The sequence below is a fragment of the Leopardus geoffroyi genome, chromosome E1 (assembly GCF_018350155.1).
Source record: "Leopardus geoffroyi isolate Oge1 chromosome E1, O.geoffroyi_Oge1_pat1.0, whole genome shotgun sequence".
In the NCBI taxonomy this organism is placed as follows: Eukaryota; Metazoa; Chordata; class Mammalia; order Carnivora; family Felidae; genus Leopardus; species Leopardus geoffroyi.
The window spans coordinates 25054657-25080643 of record NC_059330.1 but is presented as its reverse complement, the minus strand read 5'-3'; the positions used below and the strand labels follow the sequence as shown (position 1 = coordinate 25080643).

Below are 25987 nucleotides of genomic sequence, written 5' to 3'. Positions count from 1 at the left end.
CAGAAACTTGGAGGAAGACCAAATATTTATTTCTTATTATATCACAATATCACCTTAGGCGCTCAATAAAGAATTACTAACTGAATGAATTTATGTCATTGTTTTTGCTGTCCCTTTCTTATGCATAGCTTTTCTTCTTTAGTTTTGATTACTAGGATACTCCTTTCTTTTTTTTTTTTTTTTTTTTTTTTAATTTTTTTTTTTTCAACGTTTATTTATTTTTGGGACAGAGAGAGACAGAGCATGAACGGGGGAGGGTCAGAGAGAGAGGGAGACACAGAATCGGAAACAGGCTCCAGGCTCTGAGCCATCAGCCCAGAGCCTGACGCGGGGCTCAAACTCACAGACCGCGAGATCGTGACCTGGCTGAAGTCGGACACTTAACCGACTGCGCCACCCAGGCGCCCTAGGATACTCCTTTCTAGTATAAAACATCTTGAGGGGTTTCTGTATTTTTTACTTTTATAAAATTGAATATATTTGGCATATAACATTGTGTAAATTTAAAGTATACAAGGTGTTAATTTGGTGTATTTATATATTGTAATATGATTGTCATTCCATTTTTAAACATTCAGAGGGTGTCAGTCTTTCAATTTTTTTTAATGTTTATTCATTTTTGAGAGACAGAGACAGAGCATGAGTGGGGGAGGGACAGAGATAGAGGGAGACACAGAATCTGAAACAGGCTCCAGACTCTCAGCTGTCAGCACAAAGCCCGACACAGGGCTTGAACCCACGAACCTAGAAATCTTGAGATCATGACCTGAGCCAAAGTCGGACGCTTAACCAACTGAACCACTCAGAGGCCCCAGATGTCGATCTTTCAAATCAAAATGTATGTAAGTTTTACAGAGGTTGAAGGAAATTCTGTAATTACACAAAATTCTTACCACATTATTGGGGCTATTGAACCTTTATCTTCTTTGACCTTGATAAGGATTCCAAAGAAAAAGAATAGTTAGTGTGTGAGCCAGTGATATATATATATAGTAGAATAGATAAAGTGTATTTTTGGCTGAGTGCACTAACAAGATGTATAACATCATTTTACTAAAGTTTACCAGAGTCTTGTTTGGAGATAGAGACAAGATTTGGTAAAGGTGGTATGAGCCTCAAATTCCTCAACAACTGAAACCTCTAATGTTGGCTTTATCATTTTCTCCTAGGTGATATACTGTTCTTTTGGTGGAACATCCAAAGGACTGCACTTCAATAACTTAATAGTTGGACTTGTCCTTCTTACAAGAGGCAGAGATGAAGAGAAGGCAAAATGTACGTACTTTAATATCTCAAAATGATAATACTACATTTGTGTGTGGAATAATTTACCTGAAAATTCTGATGACAGTGAAAGCATTTGAGTTGATATTTCTCCAAAGAAGATACACAAGTAGCTAATAAGCACTTGAAAAAATGGTCAATGTAAACTTATTAGGGAAATATATATTAAAGTTACAGTGAGATACTTCTTCATACCTACCAGGATGACTAAAATAAGAAAGATAGGTAATAATTAGAGTTGGTGAACAGTGGAAAAGTTGAAACCCTCATATATTGCTGCTGGGAGTGTAAAATGGTACCATCACTTTGGAAGATTGTTAGGTAGTTCCTCAAACTGCTAAACATCGAGTTATCATATGACCCAGCAATTCCACTCCAGTATGTTCACCCCAAAATTGAAAGCATGTATTCATTTAAAAAAAAAAAAAATGTACAAGAGTATTCATGGCAGCACTGTGCACAGTAGTTGCAAGATGGATACAACCCTATTATCCATCAACTGTTGCATTCAACATAAACAAAATGTGATACCTCCATATGGTAAAATACTTCTCAACAGTAAAAGAATAAAGTACTAATGCTGCAACATGGATGAACCTGAAAATATTATGTTAAAGTGATAAATGCCAGTCAAAGTGTAGGCCACATGGTATGTACTTCCATTTATATGAATTGTCCAGATTAGGCAGATGCATAGACACAGTAGATTAGTGATTTCCAGAGGCTGGCAGGGAATAGGAAAATGGAGAGCAGCTACTAATGAATGTAGGGTTTCTTTTTGGAGTGAAAGTTTTATTGAAAATTTCCCAGGAGAAGTAAAGAAAACATTTACTTTGAAAATTCCTAGGTTTTAACCCTTGGCCACCAGATGCTGGGTTTTCTCTCTTCCTTCTTCCTTTTCTTTATTTTTTAATTTATTTTTATTGTTTAAATTTACATCCATGTTAGTTAGCATATAGTGCAACAATGATTTCAGGAATAGATTCCTTAATGCCCCTTACCCATTTAGCCCATCCTCCTCCCACATCCCTCCAGGAACCCTCTGTTTGTTCTCCAGATTTACCTTCTTCCTTTTCTTTTTTTTTCTTCTTTTTTTCTTTTTTTTAACATTTATTTATTTTTGAGAGACAGAGACAGAGCATGAGCGGGGGAGGAGCAGAGAGAGAGAGAGAGGGAGACACAGAATCCGAAGCAGGCTCCAGGCTCCAAGATGTCAACACAGAGCCCAACGCAGGGCTTGAACCCACAAATTGCAAGATCCTGACCTAGGCCGAAGTCGGACGCCCAGCAGATTGAGCCACCCAGGCGCCCCAACCTTCTTCCTTTTCTAACCTGCCTTCTGACTGCTTCTCCTAAATCCCTCAGAATCTTCTTTCTTAATCCTAAATTTAGGCTGTTATTTTTAATCTATTTCTTTTTTTATAGTTTTATTGAAGTGTAATTGACTTGCAATAAAATGCACACATATAAAGTGTGGACTTTGATAGGTTTGGGGATGTATATATACCCACATTATCACAGTTAAGATATTGAACGTATCCATGAACCAACTTGGAATTTAACTGTGATCCTGGTTTTTCAAATTAGCATTCCTCTGCCAACAAACAGATACTGTGGCTCCACGCAGCCAGTAATTAAAAGTAACATTTGGGGGCATCATAAACACAAACATATAAAGTCCTTCCTTCCTTCCTTCCTTCCTTCCTTCCTTCCTTCCTTCCTTTTTTTTATTTTAGAGAGAGAGTGCTAGTGGGGAAGAGGGGTGGGCGGGGAGCAGGGAGAAAAGGAGAGAGAATATCTTAAGCTGGCTCAGCGCAGAGCCTTACACTAGGCTTTAACCCCACAACCCTGGGATCATGACCTGAGCCAAAATCAAGAGTCGGCCGTTCAACTGACTGAGCCACCTAGGCACCCCTAAATTTTTTTTAATTTTTATTATACAATTGTATTAGGTTCCTAGGGCTACCATAACAAAGTACTGCAAACTTTTGTTAAGTGGCTTTTAAAACAACAAAAACGTATTTCGTAGTTGTGGAAGCTAGAAGTCCAAATTGAAGATGTTAGCAGGGCCCTGCTCCCTCTGAAACCTATATGAAAGAATCCTTCCTTTTTTCTAACTTCTGGTGCTGGTAGTCCTTGCTGTCCTTGGCTTGTGTGTGCATCACTCGTAATTTCTGCCTATCTCCTCACATGGTTTTCTTCTGTGTTTTGTCTTCTCTTCTTATAATCAGTCATATTGGATTAGGACTCACCCTAATGACCTTACTTTAACTTGATTATATCTGCAAAGACCCTGTTCCAAATAAGGTCACATTTGTGGATGCTGGGGTTAGGACTTTACCATCTTTTGGTGGGACACAGTTCAACCCGTAACAGGTAGTCAGAGCACTCCAGCAAATACTCCCCCTGAAGAAATCCTCCATGGGATGTGGGAAGGCAGGCAATGAAACCCCCTGGGCCTTCAAAGGGATGGAATGTCTCCTCTATCTTTCTATCTTCTATCTTTCCAAATAAGGTCCCATTCATAAGTTTCTGGAGGTTAGCGTTTCAACACATCTTTCTGGGAGATGCAGTTTAATCCATAACAACAGTATTTCAAACATACATACAATATGTACATCCACCTGCTTTATTATTTCTTAACATTGTGTCATATTTGTGCTGGATCTTATTTTTTAGGAAATAAAGTATTACATCCAAAGTGAGGCTGTCTCTCTGTATCTCTCCATGGTCTCATTCCCACTCTTCCCTTTACAACTGTAACCACTCTCATGAATATAGTGATCTTTTGTTCCTCATGCAGGTGTTTCTACCTTTATGATATTTTATATACCTTTAAACGTATCTTCAGTTGTTTTGCAGATTTTAAACTTCTTAAACTTTTTTTTAAAGTTTGTTTATTTCTTCTGAGAGAGGGAGAGAGAACACAAGTGGGGAAGGGGCTGAGAGAGAGAATCTCAAGCAGGCTCACAAACCGTGAGATCATGACCTGAGCACAAGTCAGATGCTTAACCAACTGACCCACCCAGGTCCCCCTAAACTTTTTAAGTAAATGGTATATGATACAGATTATTTTATAATTTGCTTTACAATCCCAAAAATATTTCCCTGAATATTTTTTTAAGTTTATTTATTTATTTTGAGAGAGAGTGCATGGGCGTCAGAGAGAGAGGGAGAGAGAGAGAATCCCAAGCAGGGATTGAGCACCGACATGGAGTTTAATTTTAGGAACCATGAGATATGACCTGAGCTGAAATCAAGAGTCAGATGCTTAACTCACTGAGCCACCCAGGTATCCCTTCCCTGAATGTTTTTGATATTTATCCATCTTGAAGCACTTAGTTCCTATATTCTAACTGCTATGTAGTATTCCATTGTGTGTGTGTATGTCAGTTTACCTATTTTCTTATTGATAGATATTTATCTTTTTTCCTCTGAGTTTTGCTATTACACATAATATTCCAGTGAACATTGTTGTTCTTGTGCACATGTATGAAAGTTTCTTGAGGGTGGAAGTCGAGCTGCTTAGAAGTTGAATTTCTAGGGATGCTTGGGTGGCTCAGTTGATTGAATGACTCTTGATTTCAGCTCACGTCATGATTCCAGGGTCATTGGATCGAGGCCTGTATCGGGCTCCTTGCTGAGTGTGGAGCCTGCTTGGGATTCTCTCTCTTGCTCCTTCTGTCCCTCTCCCCCACTCGCACACACTCTCTTTTCAAATTAAGAAAAATTTTAAATTAAAAAAAAGAAGTTGAATTTCTAGCATACATCACTTTTACCAGATTTTGGCAAGTTACTCTTTAAAGTGGTTGCAGTAATTCATACTCTCATTAACAGTGTACAGTAGTTCCTGTTTCTCCCAATTTATTGCTATCACTTTGTATTGTCACACCTAAACATTTTTGCAAATTTGATGTGTTTGAAAAGATATCATATTGCTGTTTTAATTTGCGTTGTTGGTTTTCTTTTTTTTTTTTAGGAATAAATTAAATGATATATTGATAAAGTGCTTGGCACTAGTAATCACTTAGTAATATTTACCTCTCTCTTCCCTCTCTACTTCTGCCAGGGTATATTTAATCTATGGTAAGTTTAATTTATTCTTTCTTTCTTCTAGACATTTTTAGTCTTTTTGCAAGTGAATCTGGGAGCTATGTTGTACGGGAAGAAATGGAAAGAATGCTCCATGTGGTGGATGGTAAAGTCCCAGATACACTCAGGAAGTGTTTCTCAGAGGTATATTTAAAGATTTACATTTCATCCCTACCTGTTACAAAGTATTAACTCTTAGTTATATAATGAGCTTAGCTATGATGAATAATGTTTATGTGCAGCATATTCTTGACATTTTTGTTTTTAATGGTTGATGTTTCAATTATTTGTGTGCTGTTCTCAAAGGTCCATGACACTTAATACTGTTATATTTGTGAATCTTAAAATTTCCAGTTCTACTTTAAAGACAACTGTCTATACTTAAGGGATAATAAAACACACTCACATTCTTACACCAATACATACACACTCACTGGTGATCATACGTGCCACTGCTTTTCATCTTATAGTGTATCATTGGCCTTAAGTCATTCTGTGACTCTCACCCATCAAGGTGTATTTTATCACTTACTTGACTTAGCTGATTTGCATAGTGAAATATTTGGGTGTGAAAAACCTGTCGTTTTCTTCTATTTTCATAAATAATATATTTTCATTATAGAAAAACAGTAGAAAATGTCTATCTTTAACAGAGAAAATTCTTTTTTTTTTTTTCTTCCTTTTCACAGGTCTGCTAATATGGGAAATGCCCTAAAGATGGTAGAATAAAAAAACCCTTTTAGAATTTTCTGATGTTTTCCTGCAGCACACTCAATGCTGCATGATTCCTCATGGGTGGCTGTTTGAGCCACTTGCGTTTTACAGATATGACAGTCCCTTACTGCTGTGGGTTTTATTCATTTTAGTTTAGTCTCCTTCCTAACTGTAAAGGCCTTGATTGTCAGTACTCCAGCTATATGCATGTATCTGGTTTTCATAGCTCTTTGGACTCTGTAGCTTTAGTTTTTCACTACTCTGGCTTTGAGTTTCTTCTGGGTTGATAGCACCTGGAGATTTCTGTGTCTTGCCTTCAACTTGGCTGTACAGTTTTTAGTAGTGGTTATGGTATTATATTTTACTCCATATTTCTGTGTGTTTGGTGCAAAAGGATTGGCTTCCTGCACTGCAAGTTGCTGTGATAGTATTTCAGTACTTCAAGACAAGCTAGGCTATGGTTTTTCTCTCCAATAACAAACATTTCCTGTCCAAAAAAAGTAACCTAATCTTTGCAGGCCTGATTAATTGAATTTTTCACACAGATGTAAAATGCATTAATACTCTGTACATCTTGGAGAATGTATATTTTTCTTATTAAGTTTTATGTACATATTCCCATTTTGATGGGAGTTCAATGTGGCTAGCTACCCAGTTCTCCAAAATTTAGGCACAATAGCAGGTACATATATGAGATGATAATTAGTGCTATAAGGAAAGATTAAGTAGAATAAGGGGGATAGGTGGTGATGGGGAGGAGGTGGCAGAGTGTTGGTATTTTGTATAGGGTAGTTGGGAAAGGCTTGTTACGTAAAGTGACATTTGAACCAAGAATTTAAAGGAAGAAAGATCAAACTATGCAGAAATCTGGAGGAAAACATTTTTTAAGAAGAGAATACAGCAAAGGCCTGGAGTTGGAGTGTGCTTGATATGTCCAAGGAACAACAAAGGAGCCAAATGAGCTGGATTAGATTATGAGACTCGTAGAAGTTACAGAGGTTGGGGAAGGGTGTGAGATGAAGTGGGGAGATTATATATGGCTCTAGGACAGTATGAGTTCTTTGATTTTCACCCTGAGTGAGGTGGAACCAATTAGAGGGTTTGGGGCCGAGAAATACATGATTTTTTTTTCTTTTTTTAAACATGATCATTTTGGCTCTTACGTACAGGGTAGGCTAAACAGAGTCCATACAAGATATCTGTGACTAATCTAGGTAAGAGGTGATGATTATGTAGATCATAATATAGCAGTGAGGTGGTGAGAAGTTTTCAGATTCTGCATTTATTTTGAAGGGAGAGTTGACAGGATCTTATATGGATTATGGGCTGTGGCAGAGAAGAGGATGACTAAAGTGTCTGACTTGATTTAGTAAGTGAATGGAGTTTCCATTAATTGAGATGGCTAAAACTACTTGGGGGAGGTTTGGGGTTTTGATATCAAGAGAGATTTAGGACATAATTAAATTTGAGAATCATTTTAGACATTAAACTGATGCCAACTATGCTTTTTGATATATAAATTAGCATTCAGAGGATAGGATTTGTTGGCTTAGAGTTGAGGATGAGATCATCTTAGAGTAAATTTAGATAGAAAACAGATTGGAAGACTGAGTCCTTTACTCCAGGGTTGAAAGGTTAATGAAATGAAGAAGACTCAAAACAGGAGCCTAAGGAATAGCCTGTGAGGAGAACCAAAAGAGAATGGTGTCCTGGAAGCCAAGTGATGAAAATATTTTAATAGAAAAGAGTGTTTATATCAGATAAACTGAAAGGTCAAATGAGTTGATTTTTGATCACTGAGAAGTGATCATTAGAATTGGCAATGTAGAGGAAAGTCCTTGGTGGAGGTCCTGTGGAGTTAAAAAATTCACTGGAGTTAGGATACCAAAAGAAGTTTGCTCATAAGAGAAAGTAGTGAAGGGGGAAAGTGGAATGCTTAAAATTGCACTTAATGGAAAGGGAACAGTTATTATAATAAGATCATAAGACTTGTTAGTTAAGTCTGCAGTTAAGTGTTGTATGAAGGACAAGATCTTTGGAAAAGGAAAGATCAAAGAAATGAGAGGCCCTGGTTTTGGAATACTCATGTAGATGGCTATTTAAACCACTAGATACTTATAGTTGGTTAAAAACAAAACAAAACAAACAAAAAATTCACAGTAAATGGGCTAATTTTTATCTGATTCAACTATTTAATGTATTACGTGCTGTAATTTCTGAGTAATGTGTCTGATTGTGTCCAAACCCTTGCTTTTCAAGTTACCATGTTTCAGTATGAGTCTACTTATATTAGAAAAGACTTATTTGGACCTCCCATAACAATGTTTTGTGTTGTTTTTTGCAATCCTAAAAAGCCACCAAAACTATAAAGAGAAGCACTTTAGCTAAATGATGTGGACCTAGCACCTAGATTTAAGTGACATGGAATAGGTTTCAGCCTTTTCTTTTTTTTTCCTTTTTAATTTTTTTTTACGTTTATTTTTGAGAGAAAGAGAGAAAAAGAGTGTGAGCAGAGGAGGGGCAGAGAGAGAGGGAGACATAGAATCTGAAGCAGGCTCCAGGCTCTGAGCTGTCAGCACAGAGCCTGACATGGGCCTTGAACTCACGAACTGTGAAATTGTGACCTGAACCAAAGTCGGAAGTTTAACTGACTGAGCCACCCAGGCGCCCCTCAACTTTTTCTATCTTATGCTTTTTTTAGCCTTAAAAGATGAAGTTATAAAGGAATCCACATAGGAATTGTATTGTTCTTTTCTTATATTTTCTTTGGTTGTCAGTTTTTAAGATGGAAATTCATATTGTTCTTAAAAGATGTGTCAATTTTAGGAGTCTGTTTATTTTTATTTGCCTTTTATGTTACTGGATTTTTTTTTTTCTAAACTGCTATTGTGACAATTTATAAAAGGAAACTTTGCCTTTGCTTTCTGTTTTAGAAGACACCCATGACTCGAAAACATAAAAAGTCAGGTTTAACAGATGGCATTTTGGTGCTACCAGTTATGCAGTGATCCGAATGGACAGGTGGATTTCATGGTTACTTTATATTTCACTAAGTCAGCCAGGAAGTGTGGTGCATAGCTTAGGCTCAGAAACTTTGGACTACCTGGGTTTAATCATATTTTTGCCACTCTATCTTAGATCTTAGATTATTTAACTTTTTGAAACCTCAGTTTTCCCATGTGTAAAATGGGGATGGTAGAGTAGAGTGTTGCTTTGAAGATTAAATTAATATGAAATGTTTAGGGGTGCTTGGCTGACTCAGTCATTGGAGCTTATAACTCCTGATCTTGAGATTGTGAGTTTGAGCCCCACGTTGGGTAGAGAGATTACTTGACAACAAAATCTTAAAAAAGAATGTTCAGAACAGTGCTTAGGGAATTGTAAATACTCAATATTAATGATATGTGAAGGTGGTAGAAGTGCCTATTATAATTAGCAACTTTTTGCTTTCTTGTACATGAGGGTACATTTTATAACATCTTAGTCTCACTGAAACCATTGATGCTACATGTTTTGCTTCATCTACAATCCCATTGATTATAAGATGTACCTTTATGTATTATAAAGAGAGAAAAGACCTGCCAGTTTTAGTTGAAGGATACTCTTGGTTTGAAAATTCATCCCAGTGTCAGAGATGTTAATATGTAAAAATGTACATGAGCTTATGGGATTTATACTACTAATCCTCTTTCTAAACTAAACATGGGGAACAGAGAGAATAAGGGTATGATCCCTAATCTCTCAACATGTTGGCAATGTCCTCCCATACCCCTGCAGCAAGTCTGAATGCCATATTCTTCCATTCAGAAAAACAAGACTGTCAATGTTGTCTAGATGTTTTGATTGCACTGTTAAATGTTCTGAAACTAGTAAGCTAAGCATATTGCTGTATTTTAATAGGATGCTGCCAAACGGTGTATAAATGATTTCTATCATATCTCTTTTAGGTTAGGAATTATTTGTATCCCTTAATATTTCTATCAGGAATAGACCTGATAGGCTCCTGAATGTCATTCTTCATTGTATTTCCATGTGGGTTGCTTCTGTCTTTTTCTCAGAAACATCCGGCCCTCATTCACCCTCGGTCCTCCTGTCTTCCAGATTAAGAAATTGACTTGCACAGCTATGTCATGTTCTTTTTCATCCGGGATACTTTTTTTTTTTTTTTTTTTTAATCCAGAGATGTAGAAGACAAAATACTTGACAAAAAAAGCAAAGAAATAGCAATCTACTTGTTTTTTTTTTTGTATTCTAATTGACTTGTGAATACATGTTTTCAGTGATACCTTCTAGAAGAGGGCTCCTGGATAGTTGTTTTTAATTTGCCAATGAAATTTAAAAGAGCATTTTAATACCATACATATTTAATTAAAATATGCTCATTCTTAAAGTTTAAGGTGCTGAAGAAGAGGGATAAGGCAAGTAAAAAATTGGCCTTATTAAATATAGAAAAAAAATACACTTTTAGAGCGTGGGGAAAATGGGGCGGTTCAATGGGTATAAAGTTTCTGTCATGCTAAATGAATTACAGAGATCTGTTGTATAACATAATGCCCATAGTTAATAATGCATTATTGTGCACCTTAAAATTTGTTTAGAGGGTAGAGTTCATGTTAAATGTTCTTGCCACAAACCAGCCAACCAAACAAACAAACAAGTAAAAACAAAGATGCAAGGAAACTTTGGGAAATGTTGGCTATGTTTACCATCTTGATGTGGTGATAGTATCATAGGTTTTGCATATGTCCAGTCTCATCAAATTGTACATATTAAGTATCTTTGTATACCAATAATACCTCAATAAAACTGTTTTTTTACAAAGAGGAAAAAATACACTTTACTGATTTCAGGATATACCTTAGAAAATAATATGTGAGTTATTAGTAACAATGCACTGCTTTAATGAATTGATGAAGTAATTTACAACTAAATTGCATAGATTTTATGCAAGTGGAAGTTCTGAAAATACAATTATTTTTTAAAACAGTTTGATTTCCAAATATACACCCTGTAGTGTTAGATAATCCTTTCTTTGTAGATATTAGCAAGATAAACGTTAACAAATTTCAAATTGTACAGTTTTAAGTAAGATACCTTAAAATTTGACTAAGCCTATGTGTTTTTTTTTTTTTCCTTTTAATTTTAGGGTGAAAAAGTAAACTATGAAAAATTTAGAAATTGGCTTCTTCTAAACAAAGATGCTTTTACCTTCTCTCGTTGGCTACTATCTGGAGGTGTTTATGTGACCCTCACTGATGATAGTGATACTCCCACTTTCTACCAAACTCTAGCTGGAGTCACACATTGTAAGTAACGGCATTTCATTGTTTTCTGTCCACTTTTAATACAGTTGCCTAGTAATATGAGAATATGCCTATTAAGGAGAAATTTACTGGTCAGTGTTTTTTTTTCTTCCAGAGTGTAATAAAATGAAATGCTAGAGCTTTATGGGGCACCTTCATGGCTCAGTCGGTTAAGCAACGGACTCTTGATTTCAGCTTGGGTCATGATCTCTGGGTTTGTGGGATTGAGCCCCACATCAGGCTCTGTGCTGACAGTGCAGAGCCTGCTTGGGATTCTCTCTCTCTCTCCCTCTTTCTCTCTCTTGCACGCGCGCACAAAATAAACATTTTTAAAAAATGCTGGAGCATTGAGTACATAGCTGAAAAAGAAAACTTTTTTTTCTGTACTCACTGAATGCTTTTATACTTCAAATACGTAGGTTTTTTTCCCCACACAAAGTTATTCCTCAATGCTCTGTAGATACCAATTGCGTGTTCTGCAATTTGGTTCACTTCTGACACGCTATCTCCCCCGGGGGGGTTAGCACAGACCCCACAGGTTTAGGACTCGGTCTCACAAGACCATTTTTTTGCTACCCACAGAAGAGGCCAATCATAAATCCTGGTTGTTGCCAGTGCTTCTGATCAAACAGCTCTAAATTAGATGTTACCTATGTTTGGGGTTTGATAATTTGTAAAAGAGCTTATAAAAACTCAGGGAAACATTAAAACAAAATTTTTTTTAACACTTATTTATTTTCAAGAGACAGAGACAGAGTGAGAGTGGGGGAGGGACAGAGACAGAGGGAGACACAGAATCAGAAGCAGGCTCCAGGCTCTGAGTTATCAGCACAAAGTCCGAAGAAAGGCTCAAACCCACCAACCGTGAGATCATGACCTGAACTAAAGTCGGACACTTAACTGACTGAGCCACCCAGACGCCCCTCAGGGAAACATTTTATATGTATTGACTTAATATATAATAAAGGTTGTGTAAAAAAGAAAAAAACAACATACAGATGAGCAACCAGAGGCAAGGTCTGGAAGGGTCCCAAGCCCAGGAGCTGGGATGTGTCAGTCCTTCTGGCACATGGATATGTTCATCAATCCAGAAGCTCACTAAAGCCCATACTTTGGGATTTTTATAGAGGCCTCGTCATGTAGGCATAATCAGTTACTCAGTTTCTAGCTCTTTTCCTGTCTCCAGCAAATGGGGAGTAGGGCTGAAAGTTCCAAGTTTCTGATTATGGCTTGGTCTTCCTGGTGACCAATCCCACTAAGAGTCACCTCAGGCATTAGAACAAAGTACTGATATCACCCAGGAAATTACAAGGGATTTAGGGCCACTGTGTCAGAAACCCTTATCACTTGGGAAGTTAACAAGAGTTTGGTCACAACTAAATATTAGGAGGAACCAGGGGCAGAGACCAATTACATACTATTTTACAATAGCCCTCTACTAATTGCCCTTAACCTAGCGGTATTAGTTTCCTAAAGTTCCTGTAACAAATTAGCACAATTTGTAAACTGAAATAACAGAAATTTATTTTCTCACAGTTCTGGAAGCTGAAATCAAGGTGTTAACATATTCCTTCTGAAGGCCCTGGGGAAAAATCATCCCTTGCCTCACCCAGCTTCTGGTGACCCCAGGATTTGCTTATGGCAGCATAACTTTGGTGTCTGCCTCCATCTTCCTGTGGCCTTCTCTGTATCTCTCTGTGTCCTTTCCTTTTCTTATGAGGACACCAGTTATTGGACTTATGGCCCAGACTAAATTCAGGATGCTGAATTCATTATATCTACAGAGACACTATTTCTAAATAAGGTCACATCCTGAGGTTCCAGGTGACCATGGATTTTTGAGGGACATCATTGAAGTTACCACTGCATAGACCTTAAATGTTAACCTTTATTCTTTTCTGTGGGTACAGAAAAGTACCTACACTGGGCTTTTGCTTATGCTACTTCTTAACACTGGAGTGCCTTTCCCTTTACTTCTCCCTATAAATCCTAGTCATCTTTGAAGACTTAAATCACATGCCCCTTTGTTTCCAGGAAACTTTTTCTTGCCTTTCTGTGAGAAATCATCTCTCATTCCTCTGAACTTTCGTAACACCTTTTTTGTACCCTTCTTGGATGAACTTATCACTTCCACCTCTTACTGAAATTATTTATAGCATTCCATTTATTTGTACATGTCATCTCTCTTAAATCATAGAATCTATATTATTCTTTGCTTTTTCTCCTTCTGTGCCAAGCCCTTAAAAAATAAGTATTTATTAACTGAATAGAGGGCCTGGATGTTAAGTGCTACTTGTATCTGTTGCTTTGTATAACTTATGACTGGCTACTAATTACACAGCAGCTATTTTTCTGCCCATTTTCATTCCATTATTACCAGAAGTTCTGATAAATTCTGGCATGAATAGGCAATGGACTTGATTCTACTACTTTTCAGTGCTCTTGTTTTTATTTTTGATAGGAAAGCCTTTAAAAAAATTGTTTTGCATAAAAAATTAGGGAATCTTTTTATACTCATTGTAAATTTTAACTTAGATTTATATTTAAATTGTCAGTCTTACGGATATTTTGCTGAACTCGTACTTTCATTTGTGATTATGTGGTGAATTATTTTTCTGCTAATATATGCTAAGAGTGTGACTGCTTTCTTTTAATGACTCATGGTTTTGTTTTTGTTTTTTTTAAAATTTTTTTTCAACGTTTATTTATTTTTGAGAGACAGAGGGAGACAGCATGAGCAGGGGAAGGCAGAGAGAGAGGGAGACACAGAATCTGAAAAAGGCTACAGGCTCTGAGCTGTCAGCACACAGCCCGATGCAGGGCTTGAACCCACAAACCATGAGATCATGACCTGGGCTGAAGTCAGACATTTAACTGACTGAGCCACCCCGGCACCCCTAATGACTCATGTTATAGAAAAAATTACTCTGACGCTTGTTAAAATGGTAAGAAAGACAACCCAAGACTTCTGTAGTGGTGTATTGCAGTAGGAGACAAAGATTGGTCTTAATTCTAAATATAACAAGGACAAGTAGGGAGTTCTGGCCAAGGAGCAGGATGAGGTGGTCACTGGAGGGAAAGTTACTAAGAGGAGGCATCAAAGGTAGGGGGATAAGGCCAAGGACTTATTCATCAGAGATGGGGTATGAGGAACTTGATCAGATATCAAGGGTAGGGGGACGACTTAGCAGCATTCTTAGCTAAGACTGGATTTGAGCAAGCCAGAGACTGGATGGGGGCTTAGTTGGAGGCCTAGTCAGAAAGAGGGCTCAAAGAGACTTAAGTATGGTCAAGGAGAAAGTCTTTGTCAGTTGCCTAAAGTGAAATTAAGTCTGACATACTTTGCAAATGCAGATACTGCTTATGGCTTATTTTGGAAAGCACTGTATTATTTTTTAAAATTATTATTATTATTTTTTAAATTTACATCCAAATTAGTTAGCATATAGTGCAACAATGATTTCAGGAGTAGATTCCTTAGCACCCCTTACTAACCATTTAGCCCATCCCCCCTCCCACAATCCCTCTAGTAACGCTCAGTTTATTCTCCATATTTATGAATCTCTTATGATTTGTCCCCCTCCCTGTTTTTACATTATTTTTGTTTCCCTTCCCTGTGTTCATCTGTTTTGTCTCTTAAAGTCCTCATATGAGTGAAGTCATATATTTGTCTTTCTCTGGCTGACTAATTTCACTTAGCATAATACCCTCCAGTTCCATCCATGTAGTTGCAAATGGCAAGATTTCATTCTTTTTGATTGCTGAGTAGTACTCCATTGTATATATATACCACATCTTCTTTATCCATTCATCCATCGATGGACATTTGGGCTCTTTCCATACTTTGGCTATTGTTGATAGTGCTGCTATAAACATGGGGGTGCATGTGTCCCTTTGAAACAGCACACCTGTATCCCGTGGATAAATGCCTAGTAGTGCAATTGTTGGATCATAGGGTAGTTCTATTTTTAGTTTTTTGAGGAACCTCCATACTGTTTTCCAGAGTGGCTATACCAGCTTGCACTCCCAGAAAGCACTGTATTATTAAAGATTACAGACTGACTTACTTAAATTCAATCAGTAAAAATAATTATCAAAATGTTAAAAATGTTATCCCATTATATGGTTCCATTTTTATTTAAAGATGATCTTCTCTATTTTTAGCTTTTTATCACTTGGGAAGATTTTTGAAGTTTTAATAGTATTTGAAAGTTACAGTGCCTTTGCCTTATTAAAAAAATTTTACCTTGAATTTACAGCAAATATTAATGTAGATGTGTTGTTCCACCTGTAATAATGACCTTCTAATTTCTAAACCAAATGGTTTCTTCTTAGGGTCATTCTATCTACCCCTGTCTCTCTGCAGCATTGTTAGCACTATTGACCATTCAGTTTTCATGAAATTCTGTTCTTTGGCTTTGGAACCATTGTAGTTTCCTAGTTTTTAATTATTTGAGTTTTCTTTACTGTTCTCCTTTTTTTTCTCTACCTTTTAAATGTAGAAAGGGTTTCTCATGGGTTGGACTTTAGCTGTGTTTTATTCTTAAATGATGTGTGTGCTTTGTTTCATTACAGCCATTTCCATTGCTTCACTTATACTTCATATCTTTGTGGGTGATACCTTGATGGAGTTTTCTGGTCTTGAGGTATCTCAAACTGTATAGTCATTTTTTTTAAGTTTATTTATTTATATTGAGAGAGAGAGCATGTGCACCTGTATGAACATGGCTGTGCATACAATTGGGGAAGAAGTAGAGAGGAGAGAGAGAAAGAATCCCAGGCAGGCTTCACACTGTCACTGTGGAGCCTAATGCAGTGCTCGAACCAGTGAACTGTGAGATCATGACCTGAGCTGAAGCCAAGAGCTAGCCATTTAAACCTACTGAGTCACCTAGGCACCCCAAACTGTATATTCATTTTAATAAATACCTCCTGGGTATTACTGAAAAACAAAATTCTACTGAATAAATTTCAAGATCAAATTGGCTTTATTCAAATCATGAACTGAGCAGTATCCCATCTAGTAAATAGAAAGGAGGTCTGAGGAGCTCCACAAAATGGAAGATTTATAGATAGGAGGGAGCAGGAGTGAGAGTGAAGTGGGGGGGGGGGTGGGGAGGAGTTTCTAACAAACAGTAGATTGTTTTCAGGTAAGGTCATCTTTTCCTTTGGGGGAATGCCTGGGGTCTTTCAGGCAGATTACCTTATTCTAGTGCTTATCAGGAATTCCAGATTGAGAGGTTAAAGGTCACATTTCTGGGAATGGCTGAAACTACAGTTAGATGAGATATTAAGTCTTGGTATGTTGACATGGGGCTCCACACAAGTGACTCCATTTGGGGCCTATTGTTCCTTTTTTCCACTATATATCTATATCATCTATATCTATATCTATATATCTATATATATTCTTTTTTTCTTTTTTCTATATTTTATTTATTATTATTTTTTTTTATTTAAATTTTTTAAAAAAATTTACATCCAAGTTAGCATCTATGCAACAATGATTTCAGGAGTAGATTCCTTAATGCCCCTTACGCATTTAGCCCATCCTCCCTCCCACAAACCCTCCAGTTAACCCTCTGTTTGTTCTCCATGTTTGTCTCTAATGTTTTTGTCCCCCTCCTGTTTTTATATTATTTTTGCTTCCCTTCCCTTATGTTCATCAATTTTATATCTTAAAGTCCTCATATGAGTGAAGTCATATGATATTTGCCTTTCTCTGACTAATTTAGCTTAGTGTAATACCCTCTAGTTCTATCCACGTAGTTGCAAATGGCAAGATTTCATTCTTTTTGACTGTCGAGTATTCACTATATATATTCTAACATCTTAATCTCATATGTAAAATTAAATGCATGTTTCCTTGTTTTCAACCCATCTTAAAGGTTCAAAAAGCAAACATGTTCTTCCTCCTGTCTTTTCTATCATGGTTAATAGTATTTGTAATTCCAGTCATCCAGTTTGAGATTAACTTTGACTTTTCCTTGTCAAACTTCACATTAGACCCCATCAATCTTAATTCAGCCTTATTTCTTAAGAGTTTCTTTTTTGCTGCCATCATTGCAATGTTTGTCCTTGTTTATCTGAGTATATGTTAATCATAGGAGAGAATGAAGGGCAAATTTGTTGTTGTTGTTGCTTAGTTTACATTAAAAAAATACTTTTTCTTTTCAGAAACCTTTAAGGAATCTTCATTTTCTATAGAACAAAGTTTAAACTCCTTAGCATGGCTCTAACGTCGCTTGGTTTCCTGTTCTTAATTTTCCATAATCATTTCTCTTTATATGTGTTCTCTGCTTCAACTACAGAGCACTGGTCAATATTCCATGACTATACCCCATGGGCTTTTATAGTTACCCTGTATATCACTTCTAATATACCTTTATTTAGATTGCATTTCATCTTTCAGCTCTTAAGAATTGAAATACTTCTTCATCCTCAAAGCCAAATCCATATGCTCTTTTGTCATGCCTTCTCCATTTTTCTTCAGTTTGAATTAAGTTTACTGTTTGCATTCCTGCACATCTTACATTTCTATTAAAGCAATTAAGATGCTTTTTACCTTCTCTTAGGTTCATTTGGAAGTGGCTTTGATTCCCCTCAGAAGTTACAAGTCCCATAGGGACAAGGCTCTTATCCAGTTCATATTTGAGTTCTTCTTAGTACAGTGGTCTAAATGCAAGTTTTTGGACTGTAAAGTATTGAAAAATTTTTAGCTACTAAAAGTCTACATTCTAAGTACTCATTTAAACGTTTGATTTCCCCAGGAGTGAGCAGGAGTTATATGTTGTTTTAGGAGTATAGAGCACTAAACTAATTATTTTATCTACTCCTATAGTACACCCATGGATTTCCCTGGTGGCCATGGAAATAAGTCAGTAGTGTATGGTAAAAGTCTGAAGAAATGCTATGCTTTAAATTTTCTCAGTTATTTATAACATTTTAAATTGCTAGCACGTTAGTTGAATTTTGTTGTATCCTTGTTTCTTGTAAGAGTAATATCCCAAAATAAAAAATTAATAAAATATAAGCCTACTATGGGGGCACCTGGGTGGCTCAGTCAGTTGGGTGTCCAACTCTTGATTTTGGCTCAGGTCATGATCTTGAGGTTCATGGGAATAAACCCCACATTGGGCTATGTGCTCACAGCGTAGAAACTGCTTTAGATTCTCTCTCCCTGCCTCTCTGCTGCTCCCCTGCTTGTGCTCTCTCTTTCTCTCTCTTTCAAAATAAATAAATATTAATAAAAACATATAAAGCTACCATGGTATATTGGTAGTTACCAGCCTTCATTGAGCATTAGAATTATTTGGAGAGGGTGTTAAACATGTTGGTTATTGGTTCTATAATCATGATTTTATTCAGTGGGCAATAGACATCTAAGGTAATTCTGAACTATATTTTGAGGAATACAGATAGGATGTTTCGGAGTTCTTCAGACCTTGAGTCAGACACTGGGCCTGCTGCTTATTACTCATGTAACAGTGGGAAATTTGTTTAATCTCTCAACTTCTTTTTCGTCCTCTGGAAAACAGAGGTAATGATACAGTTTACCTCACAGGAGTGTTGTAAGGTATGTAGGGAGGAAGTCTTTCTTCCTCTACCCATCTTGAGTTCATTGATAGAGCTCTTTCTTTCTTTATTTGTTTGTTTATTTATTTTAATGTTTATTTATTTCCGAGACAGAGAGAGACAGAGCATGAGTGGGGGAGGGGCAGAGAGAGAGGGAGACAGAATCCAAAGCAGACTCCAGGCTCTGAGCTGTCAGCACAGAGCCCAACACGGGGCTTGAACTACAAACCGTGAGATCATGACCTGAGCCCAAGTCGGTCGCTCAGGTGCCCCGATAGAGCCCTTTAAATTAGACTCACAGGAGGCAGATACCAAGCGAGAAACAAGTTTATTAACATTGCTTATGCATGGTGGTTAGACCTGGAGTTTATATAGCATCTTAATAAAGAACAATAGTTTTGTAGAGAGGGGACAAGACAAAAGGACTGAGTTTCTAGAGGTGGCAAATTATGGGAAGGCAAATGTGTGGAGAAACTAATGGTAGGGCTGGCTAGTAAGGTTTGTTATATAGATTCATTTATCGGGTACAATCTCCAGGTTGATAACGGTCTAGAGTAGTCTCTGGTGATTACTTCTGTCTTTCTGGTAGAGGAGCAGGGAAGACACCTTTACAAATTAGGCAAAAGGTAGGGGGAGTTTGCAGAGAGCTTTTCTTTTATCTGCTTCTTCTCAATTGCCTTCAACTCAATATAATTTTTATGCCAAGTAAGATATTTGGGGTGGCATATTGGTCTACCCTTTAGGATTACATGAGATAATACCGTTTTTAAAAGACTCAGCTTGGTGCCTGTTGTAGAATGGGTGCTTTACAATGAATATGTAACCTCTTTTATCATTGGACACTTGGCTTGCAAATATCAGTGAGCTTTACCCCATTATCTCTAGAGAGTTATTGTTTTGGAAGCAAGCAGTTTCATAACAGAGGGTTGTAGATCTGTACACAAATCAACTTGTCCACATCTGTGGGAGGAAAGTCTTTTTCTTTCTAGTTCTGTTTTATTTTACAGTTTATAGAAATAAAGAATCAGCATAAACCAGTGAAAGAGACAACTCAGTTGCAATGGGCTTCAGCAAATAGCTACTGTCTTCATGGGGCTTATATGAAAGCATTATCATAAAGTCAGAATTACTGCTAAATTTATTTAGAAATTCTGACATGGTAGGTTTGCATTCTGATGGCTATGATTTATCATATTACCTATACATTCTCAGTTTCTGGCTAAGCAATTCACCACTAAATTCTTTGCAAGCTCTTCCATTCAAAGGATATTTGGTACATTAAACTTTTCAAATAATGTGTCCTGAATGTGGAAACTTAGGATAAAAAAATAGTGTTATTAACTGATTTATAAGTAGACAGAAAATATTTATTTTAAAGCATCAGTGACTACATTTAAATTTGTGTAATGAGCCAAGATATCTAGGAAACAAAAAGGAATTACAATTTTTCACTTGTAAGTAACATTTATATTAGAATGCAGATGCCTTTTATTTTTCACATACAATTATAAAGTAAAATTTAAAGTCACAGTAAGTTGAACACACTGCCATATTTAATCAGATGTTCTCTTTTATTTAAATCACAAGTGAAACAGGGGAATCTATTTGTATTCAATACAGATTTAGAGTAAGATTTTAGATTTTGTCATGGCAGGTACATTTTTCAGAACTGCAAATTCCAGATTATTGTTACCTTATTATTATTTTATTTTATTTTATTTATTTGAGAGTGAGTGTTTGTGCATGTGTGAGTAGGGAGGGGCAGAGAGAGATGGAGAGAGAGAATCCCAAGCTGGAGATTAACTCCAGGAAAGCTGTTCACGGCACAGAGCCTAACACAGGGTTCATCCCAAGAACCAAGAGATCCATGACCTGAGTTGAAATTAAGAGTTGGACACTTAACCCACTGAGACACCCAGGTGCCTCCGTATCTTTTTTAAGCTTAAGAAATTGAATTATGGGGCACCTGGTTGGCTCAGTGGGTTAAGTGTCTGACTAGCTCAGGTCATGATCTCGCATTTTGTGGGTTCAAGCTCTGCATCGGTTTCTGGGCTGACAGCTCAGAGCCTGGAGCCTGCTTCGGATGCTGTGTCTCCCTCTTTTTCTCTGCCCCTCCCCTGCTTATGCTCTGTCTCTCTCTCTCTCTCTCTCTCTCTCAAATAAATAAACATTAAAAAAATTTTTTTTAAAGAAAAAAAGAAATTGAATTAGAACATTAGCCCAGAGTTCAAGTTTTTAATATTTGAGTAGATCTTAATCAAATTTTTGTCAGAGCTGTTGTGTTTTTCTCTCATAATTTGCTATTTAAATACCTAAGATTAGACCTGAAGAGGATCAAGAGAGTGGAGTAGAAAGATTCTGAGCTTACCTCCTCTCATAGATACACTAAAACTACAACTACATATAGAACTACTCTTTCTCAGAACAACCTGAAGACTAGCAGAACAGCTATTCCACAACTAAAGGTATAAAGAAAAAGCCACATGGAGATAGGTAGGAGGGGAGCAGAGATGTGTAGTTAGGACTAATACCCCCAGTGTGGTGACCCTTAAACAGAAGGGATGTCACAAACACAGAAGTCCTCCCTGAAGAGCAAGGGGTTTCAAGCATAACATTGGACATTCCCAGCCTGGGGACCTGCACTGGGAAGATGAGCTCCCACAAAGCCTGGATTTGAAACAGCAGAGCCTAACTCCAGGAAAGCTCTTGAGCTATAGGAAACCCATTGAGCTCTAGGAAACCTGAGACTCTGCTCTTAAAAGTAGACTGTGCACAAATCCATCCACTCCAAGAGCACAGAGGCAGGGGTTTGAAGTCCCCAGGGTCATATGTAAAGGAGATTTATTCATTAGTTTTAGTGCATGTGCTGAAGGGGCAGGGATTTGAAGGAACTTTCTCCTGGAACAGAAACATAGGCGGTTGCCATTTTTCTTACTCTTACTTAGCTGGCCTAGTGCTGGTAGGTGCCATTTCTGATAATTCACATCTGCCTTGCTAGCACCACTCACCCTGCCTCAATATCCTTCCATGCCTAACTCTCCTCTCCCAACCAGGTGACTCTTCAAAGCGGCTTCTGCTCCACCATATCTGTCTGGTAGGTGACCTCAGCTGGGTCTAGTACTCCTCCAAATGGCTTCCACTCCACAGCACCCATTGGGTGGCCTCCACCAGGACCAGGGACCCCAAAGCAGCTCCCACCATGCTGCATCCAGTGTGTGGCTTTGGCCTGGACCAGCAGCCTCCCAAACTGGCTCCAGCCTCAGCAGGGCAGCCAAACCTTACCATTGTGCCTGTAGTTAGTAACTGCATCGGGGCATCTAAGCCGGTCATGCTAGGGACAGCTCCACTTATCAATGCACTTCCAGCAGTCACAGCCCCGCGTAATAGAAATGCACACACAGCCCACCCAGGGGATACCCTTGGAGCTCCTGGTTTTGGTGGCTAGGGGGACTGTGCTTCTGGGCCCCACAGGACATGTTCTACATAAAGCCACTCCTTCAAGACTGGGAGATGTGTGGGGCACCTGGGTGGTTCAGTCGGTTAAGCATCTGACTCAATTTTGGCTCAGGTCCTGATCTCACAGTTTATGAGTTTGAGCCCCGCGTTGGGCTTCTCGTTGACAGTGTGGAGCCTGCTTGGGATTCTCTCTCTGCCCCTCCCCCACTCGCATTCTTTCTCTCTCTTTCTCAAAATAAATAAATAAACTAAAAAAAAAAAAAAAGAAGACTGGGAGATGTGGTTGATCTACCTAATACATGGAAACAAACAGGCAGAATGAGGAGACACAGGAATATGTTCCAAATGAAAAAACAAGATAAAACCTCAGAAAAAGAACTAAATGAAACAGAGATAAGCTGGCAATCTACCTGATAAAAAACTTGAAGGTTACGGTCCTCAAGGTGCTCACCTAGGGGCACCTGGGTGGCTCAGTTGTGCTGACTTTGGCTCAGGTCATGATCTCAAGGATCGTGAGTTGAAGCCCTGCGTCGGGCTCTGTGTTGACAACTCAGAGCCTGGACCCTGCTTTAGATTCTGTGTTTTCCTCTCTCTCTGCCCCTTCCTTGCTCTCTCTCTCTCTCTCTCTCTCAAAAATAAATAAACACACAAAAAAAACTAAAGATGTTCATCGAAAGATGCTCAGGAGAAGAATGAATAAACAGTGAAAACATCAACAGAGATAGAAAATATTTTTAAAAAGAACCAATCAGAAGTAAAGAATACAGTAACTGAAATGAAAAATAGACTAGAGGGAATCAACAGATTAATGATGCAGAAGAATGGATCAGCAATCTAGAAGACGGAGTGGTAGAAAGCACTCAAGCTGAACAGCAAAAAGAAAAAAGAATTATTAAAAATGAGGATAGTTTAAGGGACCTCTGGGATGTCAGGCATATTAACATGTGCATTATGGGGGTCTCTAAAGAAGAATACGGAGAAAGTGGGGTAGATAACATATGTGAAGAAATAATAGCTGAAAATTTCCCTAATCTGGGGAAGGAAACAGACGCCCAGGTTCAGGGATCACAGAGTTTTCCAAACAAGATGAACCCAAAGAGATCCACATGAAGAAACATAGTAATTAAAATGTTAGAAATTAAAGATAAAAGAAACTTCAAAGGGGGAAGAGCAAATACAAGAGAACCCCCATCAGACCATGAGCTGATCTTTCAGCAGAAACTTTGCAGGCCAAAAGGGAGTGGCATGTTATATTCAAAGTGCTGTAAGGAAAAAACCCTACAACTAAGAATACTCTACCTGCAAGGTTATCGCTCAGAATTGAAGGAGGGATAAAGAGTTTCCCAGACAAAAGTTAAAGGAGTTTAGCACCATTAAACTGGCCTTGTAAGAAATAGTAAAGGGACTTCTCTCAGTGAAAAAGAAAAGGCCATGGCTAGAAGTAAGAAAATTATGAAAGAGAAAAATCTGTTTGTAAAAGCAAACATACAGTAAAGGTAGGGGATCAACCACTTGTAATGCTAGTATGAAGGTTAAAAGACAAAGTAGTAAAGTCTACTATTTCTGTAATAATTAAGGGATACACAGAATAAAAAGTAAAATATAGTGTTAAAAACACATGAAGTAGATGGTAAAAATGTAGTGTTTTTAGAATGTGTTTGAGCTTAAGTGACCACAGACTTAAAATAGACTGCTGTATATACAGGGTATTATATATGAACCTCACGGTAACCACAAACCAAAAACTAATAGATACCCACAAAAAATAAAGAGAAAGGAATCTAAACATAATACTAAAGAAGGTCTTAACAGTTTTTAGAGTACGGATCTTCTATCTACTTGACTAAATTTATTCCTAGGTATTTCATTCTTTTTGATGCAATTGTAAACAGGACTGTTTTCTTAATTTCTCTTTATGAGAGTTCTAATTAGTGTAGATTGAGCACTTACTAAAGAAGGCACTATGTGCACTCTGTATATCCTCTCATTTAATCCTTGTGCCCTCTCTGAGGTTCATTTTATTCATATTCTAAAACTAAGGAAACTAAGACTATGAGAAGTTAAAGAAACTTTCTCAAGATCAGATGGCTACTAGGTGCCAAAATTGAGATGAAGGCAGTTTATGAACACACAGTCATTTTATTCTTCAATCTTTTATGAGTAACTTGTTAATTGAGATAGAAGGAGTTGTGGTTGTGGTGCACCATTTTCGTCAGACTCACTTCAGACAATCTTGCAGATTCACTTTTCCAATTTCCTTTTTTTCCCCCCTTGGGATACTTAGAAATGAAATGGGCAGTAGAAGAACTATGATTTTAAGAACTATGTTTTAAAAATGAATTGAGGGGTGCCTGGGTGTCTCAGTCGGTTGAGCATCTGACTCAATGATTTCAGCGCAGGTCATGATCTCATAGCTGGTGGTAGGATTGAGCTCCAAGCTGGATGTGAAGACTTCTTGGGATTCTCTCTCTATCTCTGTCCTTCTGCCCCTCCCCTGCTTGTGTGTGCACACACTCTCTCTCTCTCTCTCTCAAAAATTAACAAATAAGATAAAAATGAATTGAGAGTTATTTTCTTTAATATTGATATTTTCATATAATTTAGCCATATTTTTGGAAGAAAATATTTGTGCCTATTCTTTCATGTAAATGTGTCTCGAAATAAACTAAGAAAGAACTTTTGGAATTTCCTTAAAATGTATCATAAGAATGAATAAGCCTGATGAATAACTCAGATTTTTTAGTAGTGGATTTTGAGGTAATTAGTGTAGTATTTTGGGCTAATTTTGAATGCATTTTGATTATTCTTTTTATATCTAATTTAAATTTACATTGTTTCTATTTTAGCATTTATTATCTCAATTAAAAATATGTGTGTTATTATATTCCCTTGCAACATTTTAGCTGGCATTGCTGGCACCTTCTTTCAATAAGAGAAAAAGTATGTCAATGATTCTTTGACCATAAACCCCTAGTAAATCTCCATGTCCCTTTTTCATTATCCTCTTATCGGTTGTACAAGATGTAAGGATTATAGCCATTTTAAGTAGATCTCAGAAGGTCGTTGCATTTGTGAACAGGTTGCTTCCTCAACAGTGTTCAAGAAATGTGTTACTGTTTGAAAACGCTTGGATGTTTTGCCAGTTTTTTCTTTGTTTTTAATGAGAACCCATTTCTGGCATTAAAGAGCTATTTCTGCAGCTGGAACCTCTGGTAAGATGGGACTTGATTAGGATGGCCCAAGTGTAGGCCACGAATTATTTAGAATGTTGGGAGTATGGTGTGCTGCTGTTGTGAACCAGAAAAAAATTATACTTTTAGATGGGTTATAGATTCATTCGTATTTAGCTAGTAAAGTATAAGTTCTGATATTGATCTATGAGTTGCAAGTAGAGTAATTATTATTGCACTCATTACCTCTAACTTCTTTAAGTGAAAATAAAGTTAGTTGCCTTCACTCTTCCCAGCACTTCAGTTGCCAGTTCATGTAATAATATATATAATTTATTTTAGCCTGCTTTTGGCAAATATTTGATGATGAATTGCATGCAGTCTATAACCAAA

At 37.4% G+C, this 25987-nt stretch overlaps 1 protein-coding gene and 1 long non-coding RNA gene across 4 annotated transcripts in view; one reads left to right on the top strand and one right to left on the bottom strand.

Annotated features, from left to right (window-relative positions):
- Positions 1 to 25987, top strand: part of USP32 (ubiquitin specific peptidase 32) — a 242450-nt gene that overhangs the window by 114354 nt on the left and 102109 nt on the right. For 2 of the 3 annotated variants that reach the window (XM_045488182.1, XM_045488181.1), the window contains exons 3-5: positions 1170 to 1275; positions 5402 to 5520; positions 11237 to 11396. In XM_045488182.1, coding sequence (XP_045344138.1) covers positions 1170 to 1275; positions 5402 to 5520; positions 11237 to 11396 — 385 coding nt within the window. Of the gene's footprint in view, positions 1 to 1169; positions 1276 to 5401; positions 5521 to 11236; positions 11397 to 25488; positions 25637 to 25987 lie in introns of those variants that run through there. The other variant, XM_045488183.1, reaches the window with a different exon arrangement.
- Positions 1 to 25987, bottom strand: part of LOC123603362 — a 124319-nt gene that overhangs the window by 62174 nt on the left and 36158 nt on the right. The window lies entirely within an intron of this gene.